Raw genomic sequence first — 14848 nt, 5'->3', positions numbered from 1 at the left:
GCCATATCAATTTTTACTAGACTTGGTAGACATGTAGAACAGGACGCCTCAAGGTGACTGGAGAAATTTAACTGTAATTGGCAACTGGGTGGCGCTATAACAACAGAAAAATGCTTAAAAATGGCTAAAATGCGACCGATTGCTGTGGCTCCCCCTGTGGCCGAATGGTTTTGTTTTTTTTTTCTTCTAATTTTTGGCATGACTAAGTCATGGTATGGTATGCTGTACTCAATGGGTATGAACTAGTAATATGTATTATAAAATATTACTGAATTTTAATTTGTGACACATTCATCTGTAAATCAAGTTAATGCTTAGCTGGTAAAGGTGGAGCTAATTCTAATTACTTATACTGCTGGGGTAAAAATCTGTCAGCTTTCATATTAGTTGATTTTTATTTTGTATTAATAACATAAAAGCTTTAAAATAAATATAGTCGAGCAAAAAGTACAACATTTACCTCCAAAATGTAGTGATGTAGAAGTATCATGCTGCATGAATGGAAATACTCAAGGAAAGTACAAGTACCTCAAAAGTGTACTTCCTTACAGTACTTGAGTAAATGTATTTAGTGACATTCTACCACTGGCTTCTGCTACACTTTGTCTTAGCATTAAAAGCTGCTGGCGTTAATGACACAATATTCACACTAGTACCAGACAGCACTCTGAAATGAAATACATTAAAATCCTTACCATGACATTCAGTACACTGTATCTCTACAGATCTGCATAGCACATTCATTGATATTTTCTAGAGATCTGTTGACTCAGCTAGATGCCCACAACAGGAAGACATTATGAAACTGAGAGGATGCCAAAGGTGTGTCAGCCAGATGATCTGACCACAGTGTAAACATAACACATGTGATATTTTCATTATGTAACTCATTATTCTGCTCATTTTAAGGTGTGATGATTGTAACGTAGCAAGAAAAGCTGAAAGTCATGTCAGGTCATGTGTGAGTAGCAGCTGCAAGCCTGAGGTTATAGTGCTCTGATTTCAAAGGTAGCTGATGTTGAATGAAAGTGAAGTAGGCACCTACCTCCATCTGAGACAGTCTCCTCTCCAGGTACTGGATTATAAAGGCATCCTGGGAGGAACCCTGGCTCTGGACTGAACCCACAGTCAGATAGAGGGACAGGAGAAGGACAGGAACCCCTCTGCCTAACATCATTAGCACTTCTGTCACCAGGTCAAGACTAAAACTGCTGCTGCTGCTGCAACAACTTCACTTTTTCTGCTTCTGCAATGCCTTGCCAATGACAAAGAGACTTTTTCCTGTATTTTTGAAGCAATCCTGCAGAGAACAACCCTCTGAACAGTCTTCCACACTGAAAGCAAGAAAATGAGATCAATCCATGTGGCTTCAGTTGCAGTTGAAAACAGTCTTGCCGTGTTGAAAGAAATCCTTAACGGTGCTTTAACGGCTGAATATTCTTTTCTCCTCCTGTTGTGCTCAGTAAGCGTTTCACCCTGTTGGAGCTCCAGAACTTTCTGTCTTGTTTCTTTAAACAGTTGTTGCTCTAGTGGAATTGGATCCAAGTGAACCTCACCCACGGTCCCTCCCTTCCCCTCTCTCTCTCCTCCAGTCTCTGTGTCTGTCTCTCTCCCACCCCCTCCTTCTGGAGTTTGTATACTTGAGGTATGAAGGAGAAAAACCAAAAGAGAAGGGGGAGAGAGAGACCAGAAACAACCAAGACAGTTCATATCCTATTGGTCAATCCTGCAATTTTCTATTGTAATACTCTCCAGATGGTCCACTGACACGTCCTCAGTTCTCCCACAGAGAAGAAACTGTTCAATAAAGTTGTTAACAAGGCTGTAACCAATAACAGCATCAGTACCATATCATCCTGCAAGAAATATACACACAGCTAATCATATTTGAATCTGAAAACTTCATTAAACATGCTAAATCTTCATAAGACTACACAAGTAATTTGTTATCTTGCAAGACAAAAGGGTGTTTCCGCTGGCAGGATTGCAGTTATCATTGTAATACAATATTATATAGACACAAAGCAAATATTACATAGCTTCCTTGTCATTTTTGCTCCTAATTCTATACTATAATGTCAAAGACATGCTATTATCTAATGTCCCCATAACTTCCCAAAGTAATGATTATTTTGTCTGAGGAGACTGAGGGCTTAACAAGTCAGACTATACAACAAAAACAGATTTCTGCCTTCAAGAATCCATGTGTGAACATTTTTGGCAGTCTGGTTCCAGGTCTTGTTACCCTTCGTGGTGATCCAGGTGACATTCTGACTGATTCAGGTCCAAAAGTTGTCACTGCCATTAAGGATAATTTTTGGTTCACTGCTCTTGGTTGACGACTTTAATCTCCATCTGGTGCTTTTCAGAGCCACCTGGGCCTGCTTCCTGGGCTTTTTTGTTATGACAGACAACATCTGGTTGTCAGCTTTCAACACTCCACTAGATCTGGCGCATATTGAACACAGAGTTTTGCTTAGAGCAGCAACTTTATGTGAATGAGACAGGGATAATGGAGGATAAGACGCTAATGTGCTAACAAAGCAATATACCAAATACCCATCCTCATTAACATCTTCTGTTAAGATCTTCAGTATTTTATTTTTGTCAGGCCTCTGCATTGTACTAGGTTTCTACCATGAGATGGCGCCACATCACAACAAGAATACAACATATTACAATATCTTGTACAGTCTTTTATGAGCAGGCCTCACCGCTACGGCCCCACCACAGCCACCCATCTCCCCACCAATTCACCTGTGGTCTGTAATTATAGCCTGCTGTTAAATCCTCTGCAGAGAACAGTGGTAATAATAAGGCAGCAGGAAAAGACAGAGGAACTGTGACCGACCAAGTTCATGATTAGAAATGCACTCAGCTGCTGTGGTTTCTAACCTTTTGTCTTGAGTCACCTTAATACTACAGAAATGTCTGTGTGTGACTCCAGTCTCATGAGCTGTTGAACCAAAGTGATTTTCCCTTCTCAGGGGAAATATGTAGAGGAAATACATCTATGATGGTCTCTCATCCTGTTAACCTCCTGTAGAAGCACTGAAAGGACTGGAATATATCCATTTTACTGCAGAGGTCTAGACTCAAGTCACAGGACTTAGACTTCAGTCAGACTCGAGCTACAAATTTGATGACTTTAGACTTGACTTGACAAAAAACAAAAAAACCTTGCAACTTAACCTGGACTTATTTACAACATAGTCATTTCTTGAATTAACTAACGTTAATACTATTCACTCCCTGCAAGTAGACACTTACTTCCATAGATCCACTTTGTCTGAAACAATCCAACAGCATCTAAGTCATCAAGTTTCAGGAGAGAACCATGAGAAACTTACATTACATTACTGAGCACTTGACTCAGAACTTGCCTCTCTTGTCTTGTAACCTTACACAAACTGCTGAAACCTCAAATAAACATCAGATAAACTTCTAAATATATTTTCGCTGAGAGAGAAGGACTATGGATTTTGTCCCCTATCACTTACCTTGGATGCACATTAGCAAGGGATCTTTTATTGGCCAATGTAAACGGGAGGAATGATTACAGCATTGTTCATATGGCCACCTGCCTGTTGTCTCTAGATAGACATCGAAAAACTGTAATCTGCTCTTGAAGTAAAAGCAGCAGTACTGAACTGCATCCAAAATGTTCCTCAAGTTAAAGTACAGAAGCAAAAAAATGTACTAGAAGTATTTAAAAAATGCTCGCAGAATGAGGGTGGCACAGTGGTGCTGTTACCTCACAGCGAGAGGGTCCTGGGTTCAAAGCCGGGCTTGTGGCCTTCCTGTGTGGAGTTTTTATGTTCTCCCTGTGCCAACCCTGGGATGCCAGCATTCCTCCCACAGTCGAAAGACATGCAGGTTAGGTTAATTGTTGACTCTAAAATGCCCGTAGGTGTGAATGTGAGTGTGAATGGGTGTCTGTCTCTAAGTGTCAGCCCTGTGATAATCTGGCGACCTGTCCAGTGAGTACCCCCCTGGGTGTCGCCCAACATCAGCTGGGATCAGTAGCCTGCCCTTGACCATGAATAGGATAGGTGATTATAGATAATGGATGGATGGATACAGAATGACAGCTGTCATAGTGTTACAAAACTGAGGCCCTACCGTACCTTGACTGAAAGACTGACATACCAGAACCTTTTTGCCTTCCCTTTCAGTTTCAGTTTCAGTTTCAGTTTCAGACAGCTTTATGTATCCCGCAAGGGCCAATTCATTTGTAGCTTTCCCAGTGTACATTCATGCATACATCATACAAACACCACCGTCATTGTCAAGGAAACGTATTAAGAGCATGGGTCAGAGGAGAAGCTACTTGCCTAGTTTGACAACTTCTACATTGTTTTAACTGTTGCTGACATTGTCTGTTGTTAACTTTTTTAGTTTAAATACCGCTTTGAGAGACATTTTGAAAGTCAAAAGTGCCAAAAACATTAATATTTACTATTATTATTATTATTGGTAGTAGTAGTAGTAGTATTATAATGTGTTCCATGATGTCGGACCATATGAGCACAGAGACATCTGTAAGCGCAGTGAGGCAACAGAGGAATTATTTTGTATGGTTTTTTTTTCACCCTTTGCACACATATGTATGCTTTGCACCCACACATGCATCCACTTTCTATAAGATGTGAAGAATTACAGAGAACCTACCACTGAATCACAATGCATGGTTCCAGGAACACTTTCATTATGAAAACTGTAACTTCATACATTCGCAATCTCCTGCACCTGTGTACGTCATGAAAAACACAAAACTAGGACTGCTCAGGGTCAAATGTGTAGTCTGGCAAGAATTTATGATGCGTCTTATGATGACAGTGCTAGTCAACCCAGTCTTCACATCTCACATGTTTTCATCAACACCACACCTTCTGTCCTCTCTTGTAATACACCTGGGAAGGAATCTTTTTGCGTGCCTGATCCATCCCTGGAATCTTCTGCAGATATGTCCAGGCATCCAGCTTTTATTGCATCCAAGAAAGACTAAAGAACATGTGGCTGGTGGTAAGAAACTTTACACTCAGGACTAAAGGCCAATTCATAGTTTCCACGGTCGTACGTGAGAGTCTGCTTTGTCATCATCAGTCCATGTCTGTGAGGGTCCATGTGGACCCTTATGTGGTAGTCCTCATGCAGCCAAAATTTCGTGGATTGTATGCATGGCAAGCAGGCTAACTGTGCATGCTTCAGTAACAAATATTACCTCTTGTTCTACACCCTCCAGTGCTTCTTGCTAAGAAGAAGAACAACAACAAGAGGAGGAAAACAAAATGGTTACTTGTTTTGAAGAGAGGTTAGTGGTTTTCTCTGTGTTTGGCAAACAACATTTTATGGTGCGCTGCCACCAACTGGAATAGACTCAGACGTGGATTGGGGAATGGGCATGTGTGGAACGTCAAGACCAACACGGAATCTCATGAAAACAAAGAAAACAAACAAAAACAAAAACAACAAAAAAACTGTTGTTGTGTGTGGAACTGTTTGAACAGTTTTGGAAAGTGACCAAAACAGAGAAATGTGGCTTAGCAATTGTAAAAGACAAAACAAAACAAAACAACATCAAAACCTATTTTAGATTGTTGTGTCCCTGCTTTGCAAAGACTAGCCCACTAGAAAGCATTTGTTGTCAGGGAGTATAGGTACCTGATGAAATGTAAGGTAAGGTATGGATTTTCACTTGTTTAGGTGACCAGATTAGTCTTAACCACCACTTTGTAATCTTCTAACTGCACATAACACGCATGTAGGCACACAACCCCATCTCCACGTACACACACAATGAGATGTAACCTCATGAAAGATTCATTCCAATTTGTGGAAGAGACCTATAAAATATCCATACAGTCTCAGCAAGACATCCGACTGGGTTCACTTTCAGGACTCACAGGAGCAATCCATAGAGCTTTGTGTGTGTGTGTGTGTGTGTGTGTGTGTGCTGGATTTTGTACTTTTATGTATGTTTCTAATGTTTCCCTGCTCTTTCATATTTGCTGTATTCTTTTATGTTTCTTTCTGAGTGTGTGCGTTTGTGCCTCCATGTGTGTGCACATATGTCGTCTCTGTTTGTATATGGATGTGTATGGGGCCATTATTGCAGCATAATTATTTGCAGATATATGTGGAAAGTTGTGGACTGTGTCTCAATCCATGTGCGCAGAATCAAATTTGTTAATGTGTGCAAGAATCTGCAAATGTGTATTCAGAGTCAGAGAATATTGAGATTTCTAAATGTGTAAAAAATGGTATAGAGATTTATATGTGTAAACAAATCTGTAAATGCGTACATAGATCTGTAAATGTGTATGTCACCATTCTGCATTCCTGGTCACCTGCTCTTTTCTGCACGCCCAGTCACCCAGCTCTCAGTCAGTTCCTTTCCATTCATTATGGTTTCCCTTGCCTTAACTTTAGTCATGTCCACCTCATTAAGGCAACTCAGTTCACCTGTTCCTCATTACTCACAGTCAGTGTATATAGCCCAGCCTGACGGACACTCTTTGCCAGATTGTTATTCGCCACTCATGCAAAACGCTCCAGCACTTTATTCCGGGCTGATTTCCCATTGTCTGCCTCTGACCCGCCTTCTTCGTCTGATTCCTGGTAAACGCACCAGCCTTCTGTCCCTGACCACAAGTACTGCTTCCATGTCCTTGGTTCTTGTTTGCCTGTGGCTGCTTGGCGTTACCATCCGATGTTGACACTTCACTGTGATGGTCCAGAGATTTTCACCGTGTCACCACACTTGCCATTGTGTGTGCATTCTGTCAATACTTACCTGCTGGCTTCTTGACCCTCCACCTTGCCTCGATCTACCCTCTGCCTGTCCCCTATCAGTTCTTCTGCTTGGACTGTGTGCTTACTTGATATTCTGGATCTTCTGCCTCCCTTATTTTTACCTCTGTCTGCTCTTCCAGAGTACCATTACCTTTTATCGAACTGAATTGTGTTTATTGTTAGGCTAACGGCACCACGCAATCACCTGCCTCTTGGCTGCCAAGGACTTTGTGAAGACACTTTGCTGGAGTGTTGAACTATATTGTGTGCTGTTTACTTGCCGTACCCTGTATCTGCTGAGTTGTAACAGTAAACGTCATTACCAACTGCTGCTTGTTCCCTGTGCTCTGCTATTGGGTCTTAATACCACTCGTTACAGTATAGATGAATAGATGAATCTGTAAACATACTGTACTGCTGTGCCTACATACTACCAGTCAGCAGAAGCACCCGTTGATTTTAGTATGCATTTAAAGAAGACTTACAGTCGTATGTCACTTTGTGATTCAACTTTTAGTGACAAAAAAGACAAACATAATTTGATAATTGGTGTTCTAGAGGTAAAGCCTGCCCTCACTACAACAATTCACTGAAAGAACAAAGCAGGCATGCCTTATTGCACGATCCAAATCTTCATGAAAACTTGCCATTTTCAGCGTGTAAGTTGTTAGCTCGGAGGAAGTTGTTGTTTCCCATAGCGAAGGGGATTTGGAAATGGTAACACACAGATAGCGGAGGGAAGGGAGAATGCTGGCTGAAATCATCAGACCAGTGGCAGGCTTATAGCCACAGTCTACATCCAGTGACTCAGACTATGTGTGTGTGGATATGAGAGTGACGGAGGATGCCCTGAGAGCAGACAGCTGTTGGCATTCAGGGCACAGAGGAAATTAGCAGTAAAGTTGTCAAGAAGAAGTAAAAGTACGGTGTTTCAGTCTTTTAATGAAATGTCAAGTGAAGCTGGTTAGCATCAACCTCGGACCTGGAGGCAAAACAAGCAGTGGTTCTCTCACAGATTTTTCTATGGCCAAATGAAAATCTTGTTGCTGTATATAGGCAATAGTTGACAAACTAGATCAACGTGAAAGTTAAGGAATTGTTGTTGAAATTTCTCATTTTCTTTAAAAAGACAAATATACAGCTTTAATTTAAAGCAGTACATTGTTTATAACGAACAAAACATTTACTGGAAAAAGCCCTTTAAAGTTTTAAAACACCACACAGGGGCCTCGAATTTTGATTGTTTTTGTGAGGTAGGGGCAGTGTTTGTATCTGGTGGCTGTGGTCCCACCACCCCTTGGCAATCACAATATACCCACCACTATAAACTAGACCTCACCACTGCTCTCCACACACATTCACAAATAGTTATGCGACAACAATGGCCCATACAGATATGTCTTTATCTATATGTACCCTAGCGAATGTGTTTACCTGTTATGACGAGGCCAAGGTTGTTAAGGTGTGTGTATGTGTATGTGTGTGTGTATGTAATTGAATATTTGTGCTTGTGTGTGTGTGCGTTTGTGCATGAGTGCATGTGTGTGTTTGAGTGATTGAGTGATGCCAACTTGCCACCACACTTGGGAATCTGACATCATCACTGACCTTTCCTGCCAGTCTTTGTTTCTGGCAGATGATGAGGTTTTAATGCCAGCCACTGCAGACAGGTTCCGCCTGGAGACAGCTGACTCTGTAGAGGCTCAATGATGTGGAGGACAGAAAGTAGAAAAAAAGACACGTGTCTACCATATCACACTCACTCAACCGCAGTCACTTCTCCTAAGAGACAAGAAAAAAAAAATCAGAAACCAAAAAGGAGAATTTTAATTTTATATTTTTTGGTTTTATGATGGTGCCCTGTAGTTTACTGAATACTGCTACAGTATCCATCTATGTAAATTGAGACCTTATGTCAATAAAGCTAATGAAATGTTGCATAAAGCTAGCCTGGAAATCCAGACTCAAATATACAGAGATCTTGAGTCTGGCCCTCACCGATACACCCTTCCTACCCAAATGCCGCTGCACGCAATTGAATAGCACGATAGCCTATCAGAGCAAAAAACAAGGTGATGTATTCATTGCAGTTAGCCCCATTGGTTTGGCAACCAGTGGGGCTAACTGATATATTATGCTTTTGCCGTATCCCGTCGGCAAAACAGCAAAAAGTCCTTCCTGGAAGCGAAGGCTTCTAGGGCAGTCTTCTGTTCCTCTCTCAAAGAAAAAGATAAGTGTAGTTGGCTTAGCGTTTCTTCCAAAGCTAAATTGAATGGACGCGGTCCTTCGGCAGCTGCCATCTTGGCTGTTTACTTTTCGACTCCTACGGTGCAGAGCTGTCATCATCATGTTACGCCTGCCCAGAGCCCGCCTCTGTCAGATGGACTGATCTGATTGGTCCGATACCGATTCACCGTGCTCTGCTCGTCAGCAGTGCAAAATCGAATTTGCTAGGGGCGGGGCATCTGGATTTCCAGGTTAACATAAAGCAATATCCTCAGCGCTTTATCATAGCCAGTGCAGATGGTCACACTGAGCCAGGCAAGCTGCACAACACAAAAATCCTAGTTTGTGTCGACAAGAAAGTTGCAAGCGAGATATGACATGTCAATTAGTGAGTTTTAGGAGTGCTGGTTGGGAAAATTTGAGGCAGGCCAGTTGTTTCCTTTCCAGTCTTTGTGCTAAGCTAAGCTAATTGGCTACTTGCTGTACTTCTTGTCTGTACAACAGACAAGAGGGGTTTATTCTCATCTAAGTCTCTGCAAAATACCACAACTGAAATAATGAAAATGGCATGACATTCCCATCAGCCTTAGCTGTACTTAGTGTTTTACATGCTAATACGCAAAACTAAAATGATGAACATCATTAACATTATACTTGCTAATCATATCCATTTTAATGGTCATGTTAGCATGCAGATGTTAGCTCAGAGCACAGGCCTATAAGCTCCACTCACATCTACTCATCCTATTCTGTATAGAACACCTCAAGCTTCCCATTACATAAAGCTACATGTATAATATCTGCTGAATGCCAAAGTGCTTCTTGTTCTTTGTATTGTTTCACAGTTGCTCTCTGACCTTCCCTCTCTGTTCTCCCGCTCGCTCTTTCACGTCATCCATCTCTCTGTCACTCTGTGGGTCGTCTGACTTCCTGTGGTGCCACTTTTAAAAATTTAATTACCAGGACGCTCCCTGGTGCAGCAAGTCAAGGAGAATGCCAAGTCAACCCCAGGTATAGAAATTAATTAGTTTTAATTCAAGTAAAACGTATTGTTGCTACACTGTGACATTTCCACTGTCAGGAACATCACCCTTTCCATTCTTTATGTCTCAAGGCAAATTAGTGTTGTCTGTATTTGCTAGAGAGGATGTAACTGGAGCAAACATAACACAGCTGCAACTAGGTTAATCCTTAAAGAGAACATTTTCTGAGTAATAATGTTCATTCATCATCATCATCACAGTAATTTTCTCAGGTGGGTCAACATAGGTTTAAGATTCCTCTCATCTACCTCTATACTCTCATGACTCTCATGTACTCATCCCTAAAGAATGTAGATGTGTTTTCAACCTATGGCTTCTTGTCATCTTCCACACCCTGTTTTTATTGACATTTATTGCAAACACACGTGAAAAAACACTTTTGCTCAATTTCCCAGTGAACCTACTGGAATATGACATTATGTTGTCTTTGCTATAACTCTCCATTCACTACTCTAATGAAGTTTCACAAGGTCTGGTTCTTTCTGACATGCACTCAACAGAGAGACTGTATAATGTCATACGGTTATAAATGTGACAATAAATGTAACTTTGCAATTTCCCCCAGCCTAGAGCATTTTAGTGTCTTTTAGCTTTGTTTTGGATTTACAGTCCACAACTGGTTTACTTTTCCTGCTCTCATGAACAAATAAGGTTGATGAGAAATAGTTATCCACTTATTGGAGGACAACTCTGACAGATATCTTTAACAGGTAACAGTTTGTGACTATACAGCATTCTCCAGGAGGATGTAGTTTGGCCAGAGGGTTTCTTCTGTTAATGAGGAATTTCTGTTTTTGAAGAGACTTTTGGGTCTTCTTTTGTATCAAATAGGCCTAATGTTTATACAGTCATTTAAATACTTTTGCTGCTGTTAGCCAAATGACTTCAACTCACACGAACTTTAAATATTAAAAGGAGGTAATATTTAAAGGAGCAATAAGCGAAATTCATCATTTCTAGATTGAAGGAATTAAAAAATTGCTATGTGAAGAACTAGAGGTGTAATTTCATCTGGAGTATAGCATGACCTCACACACCCTTTCTCTTTGTTGATCTCCAGCCCCTTGTTTACAAGCTGGTCCGGCTGCACGTTCATGTACGTTCATGTGAATACATGGAGGCGAGGCTCAGTGACTAGAAGAGCTGGTAGAAATGCTCCATTGCTGCAAGTTACTCCAGTAGCCGTAGTAGCTCTAGTGATAACTTTAGGAGCTAACGCTAACGTCCCTACTCTTCTCCGTGAGCCGGAGCCACAGGCTCACGGGCTCACGGAGAAGAGTAGGGACGTTAGCGTGGCAGCCAACTAGTGCTAACGCTAACAGGAAAGCAGGGAAATAGCTAAACACAGCAGAGACTGAGAGTGAGTGAAAGACATCACTAGGGTTGCCACCTTGGATTTGTGAAAAAAAGGGACACTCGACCAAATGTTTGAGGCGGAGGGCTCGGCCATTATTACCAGTTCAGACTGACCAATGAACATGAAATTCGGACATAGGAGACCAGATTTGCCATCATTCCATGTCCTTCTATGTGCCTGTATTTGATATTAATTTTTATATCAATGAAAAAAAACAAATCTGTGTTACTAAATTCTTACATTTTTACATGTATCTCACCATAGCAAGTTGAAAGTTGACATATTCTGCCATATATGAAGAGGGGAGACTCTCTGGAATCTGGCAATATAAGAACCATGATGGTGGGACATTCTGTCACTTCACAGTTGTCCAAAACATGTGGTTTGTGCCAGGCGGACATGATTGCCAGTATTTTTTCATTATTGCAAGAAATTCCATTGACTCATTCACAAGTCAAAAATGTGTTTTATCTGAAAGAAACATGCAATATTTACATCTAAGATAATAGAAAAATAGTCAACCAAGTGCAATGACGTCCTCCAAGATAATATTTGCCACTTTGTTTGCAGTAAAAACTTGTGGCGCAAGAAACCAACGAAATAAAAGCATCCTTTAACGTCCACATGATACGCGGCCAGCCATTATAGTTTAGCAGCGTCAGGGGGAAACGCAGTGGGACAAGGAAGAAAGTTAAGGTGGCAATAGTCCGAATGGGGCGGGCAGAAGGGGTGGTGGATGGGTCCAACAAACACCAACTTTCACCTGAGAGAGCATGTTTGTGTCCCGTATGATTCTAAAGCCAAACCCTGTCCCATGTGTGTTTGTTGTTAAAGGAAAAAAAAAAAAGTAAATTCATGGTGTTAATTAATACTATGTTACACTGCTGGTTGTGTAAATTAGCAACTGTTTGCAAACTATTTGCTAGTTCAATAATATGTCAGTGTCCTTCAAAGCTTGTTGAGCTGCCAGCAAGTAGTCCTAAAATAGATTAATGCAGGTTTAAGAGAAGGCTCGCATGTCTCAGAAATACACTATTACCTTTGAGCAATAAGGTGCCACATGCTAAGAAGAGTGTTTTGTATAAGCTACTTATCACCAGAATAATTAGTGCCCGAGGTCTTTCAGCAGAAATACACCAACGCTCCCAGACAGGAAATATAGTTGTTTTCAGAGAGCAACAGTGAGAGAGGGCATGAATCTTATTTCAGATGTGAGTCATTTGGTACTATTTTAAAAGAAGTCACCAACAGGATCATTTGTCATTGTAGTTTAATATTTTCATGCAATAATCAGTTATGCCAGAAACACAGTGGCAGAGTAAATAATGAAACAGACAGAATGATTTGTAATCAAATGTCACCTTGCTTTATTAGACATTACTCATGCAAAAACTTGCTGCTGTTTGAAAAGGATGCATCATGTGGACAAAGGCTGAGAGAAAGGCCTGCCTGCGAGGCGAAATTCAGGCTAAATAAAATCTCATATAACAGCTTTGGGATTTGCTGTTTCCAGAGCTGTCTGTGGTGCTGAAATAAAATGACCCATACTGCACATTCAAAAGTCATTATTCACTACACTATTGTCCTGACCTGTTATTTGCATACCTGTGGCCTTCCTTACTTGGACTTTGCCATTTTCCACATCAACAAGGCATTTTCTCCCTGAAGACTACCACTGGTCAGTTGTGTTTGTTTACAGCACCATTCTTCTAAACTCTTAACACTGTGTTGCTAAAATCACAAGAAATTCTGGGACATTACAAGTAGTGCATCTGCCAACAGTGATCAAAGCACCTTGACTGTAACCAGGACATATTTCATGTCCATTCATGTCTCTTCACACATGCCTTTTAACGCTTTCATTTTAACTGTCCAGAGGCATTACCAGTTTGTGTAAATGTGTTAGATTATTTCATTGCAAACAAGGGAATTACCATTATGTCTGTTTCTGTCAGTAGGTCCTTTTGACATTATCCCTTCCTTCTCGATTTCACGATGCCTCTCTCTCTTTCTCCATCCTTTGTGTTCTCCGTCCACGCCTGTCATGGTCCCGACTGTGCCTGTCCCTCATTCTTTGTTTGTCTGGTTTGTCCCCTGTTTCTGCTCTTTCTCTCTGTGTTTGTCTGGACGTGACATTCCATTCCACTCCAACTGCCAGTCAACCTGCACACCTGCAAAAAACCTGGGGACAGTTGCACAAAACACCTTAAGATGTTCCTTAACATCCTAGTTAAGGTTTCTTCATAATAAAATCAGTTGCACCAAACACCCTTAGGTCTTCTCCTGAAGGTTTTCTTAAAATGTTCACTTAAGTATTTGAGGTTTTCTCTCTATTTTGGTTTTACACTTAAGGAATCCCTAGACCGTTACATAAAAGACCTTAGCAACCAAAGCAAGGTTAAAAAACAAAACAAACAAACTTAATGTACCCCTGACTCTATCTCAACTGCAACATGGCCGAGTTCATGTTGATAAATAAACAAACACACCCCGAGAAGAGTGTTCTGCAAATTGACTTTGTAATATGTGCTTTCTATGACTGTATAATCTTTTCCTCTAACCAATATGGTTTTCTTGTCTTCTTTTCTTCTGCCATTTTTTCCACTAACTATAAGCCAACGTTGTGAGATGATAATAGTGTGAGTCCAAGCAAACAAATAATCTTCATGGAAACTTTTATCACTGTAAAATCACATTTTTCCTTACTAAGGAAACCTTTTAAGGGTTTCTGTGCAACTGCTCAAGTCCCTCAGCTGAGGAGAAATGAAGCCTTAAATGTCATTCTTAAGGAGAAAACTTGAGGTGTTTTGTGCAGCTGGTCCCTGGTCTCAGAAATACGAGAAGTGGCCACGATCTCTTAACACCACATTGCGTAGTGTTGGCACATGTCAAAATGACGTGCCATCACCTTGGAAACAAAACCAACGGAAAGTCAGTTAGGATCCTTTGTCGTGGTGGACACATGTTTTCCCTGGTTCATCCTGCAATGGGTTGTGGTTAATGTTACGACCCCATAAGTAGTATAAAGAGTGAGAAAGTCTGTGCAGTTTGGATTGGCGGGTGGATGAAACAAAAACTTGACTTTCACCTGGGAGACTGATTTTCATGTCCTGTGGGCAAGTAAAAGTTAACAATGAGTTCTTTCGCCCTTTACATAGTTAGGTTATGTTACGCCACTTGGCAACAAACTTAGGTTCCAGACATAGCTAATGTAGTTATTTAACTGAAAAAATGATCTTTTTTCTAAACCTAATCAAGTAGTTTTTGTAATTTCAACACAAGACATGCTACCACCACATATTGCATTGTTCAGGGGTTGTGGGGATTTCTGTGGGCTCACGTTGCCCGAAACCTATCCACTCATCAAGCTCCTGCAGTATAGCCCAGTTCTTCACTCCAGTCTTCAACTGTTCAGTTTGCCAACATG

General features: G+C 40.9%; 1 protein-coding gene across 1 annotated transcript in view; it reads right to left on the bottom strand.

Annotated features, from left to right (window-relative positions):
• The window catches only part of olfml1 (olfactomedin-like 1), a 7694-nt gene extending 6173 nt beyond the window's left edge, over positions 1-1521 (bottom strand). The window contains exon 1 of the mRNA XM_050072117.1: positions 1046-1521. Within this exon, the coding sequence (XP_049928074.1) occupies positions 1046-1177 (132 nt within the window). The 5' untranslated portion in view covers positions 1178-1521. The remainder of the gene's footprint in view (positions 1-1045) is intronic.
• Positions 1522-14848: the final 13327 nt, after the last annotated feature.

Source organism: Epinephelus moara, chromosome 20 (genome assembly GCF_006386435.1).
Source record: "Epinephelus moara isolate mb chromosome 20, YSFRI_EMoa_1.0, whole genome shotgun sequence".
Lineage (NCBI taxonomy): Eukaryota > Metazoa > Chordata > Actinopteri > Perciformes > Serranidae > Epinephelus > Epinephelus moara.
Note: the sequence above shows the minus strand (reverse complement) of the source record. Positions and strands in the feature narration are given on the sequence as shown.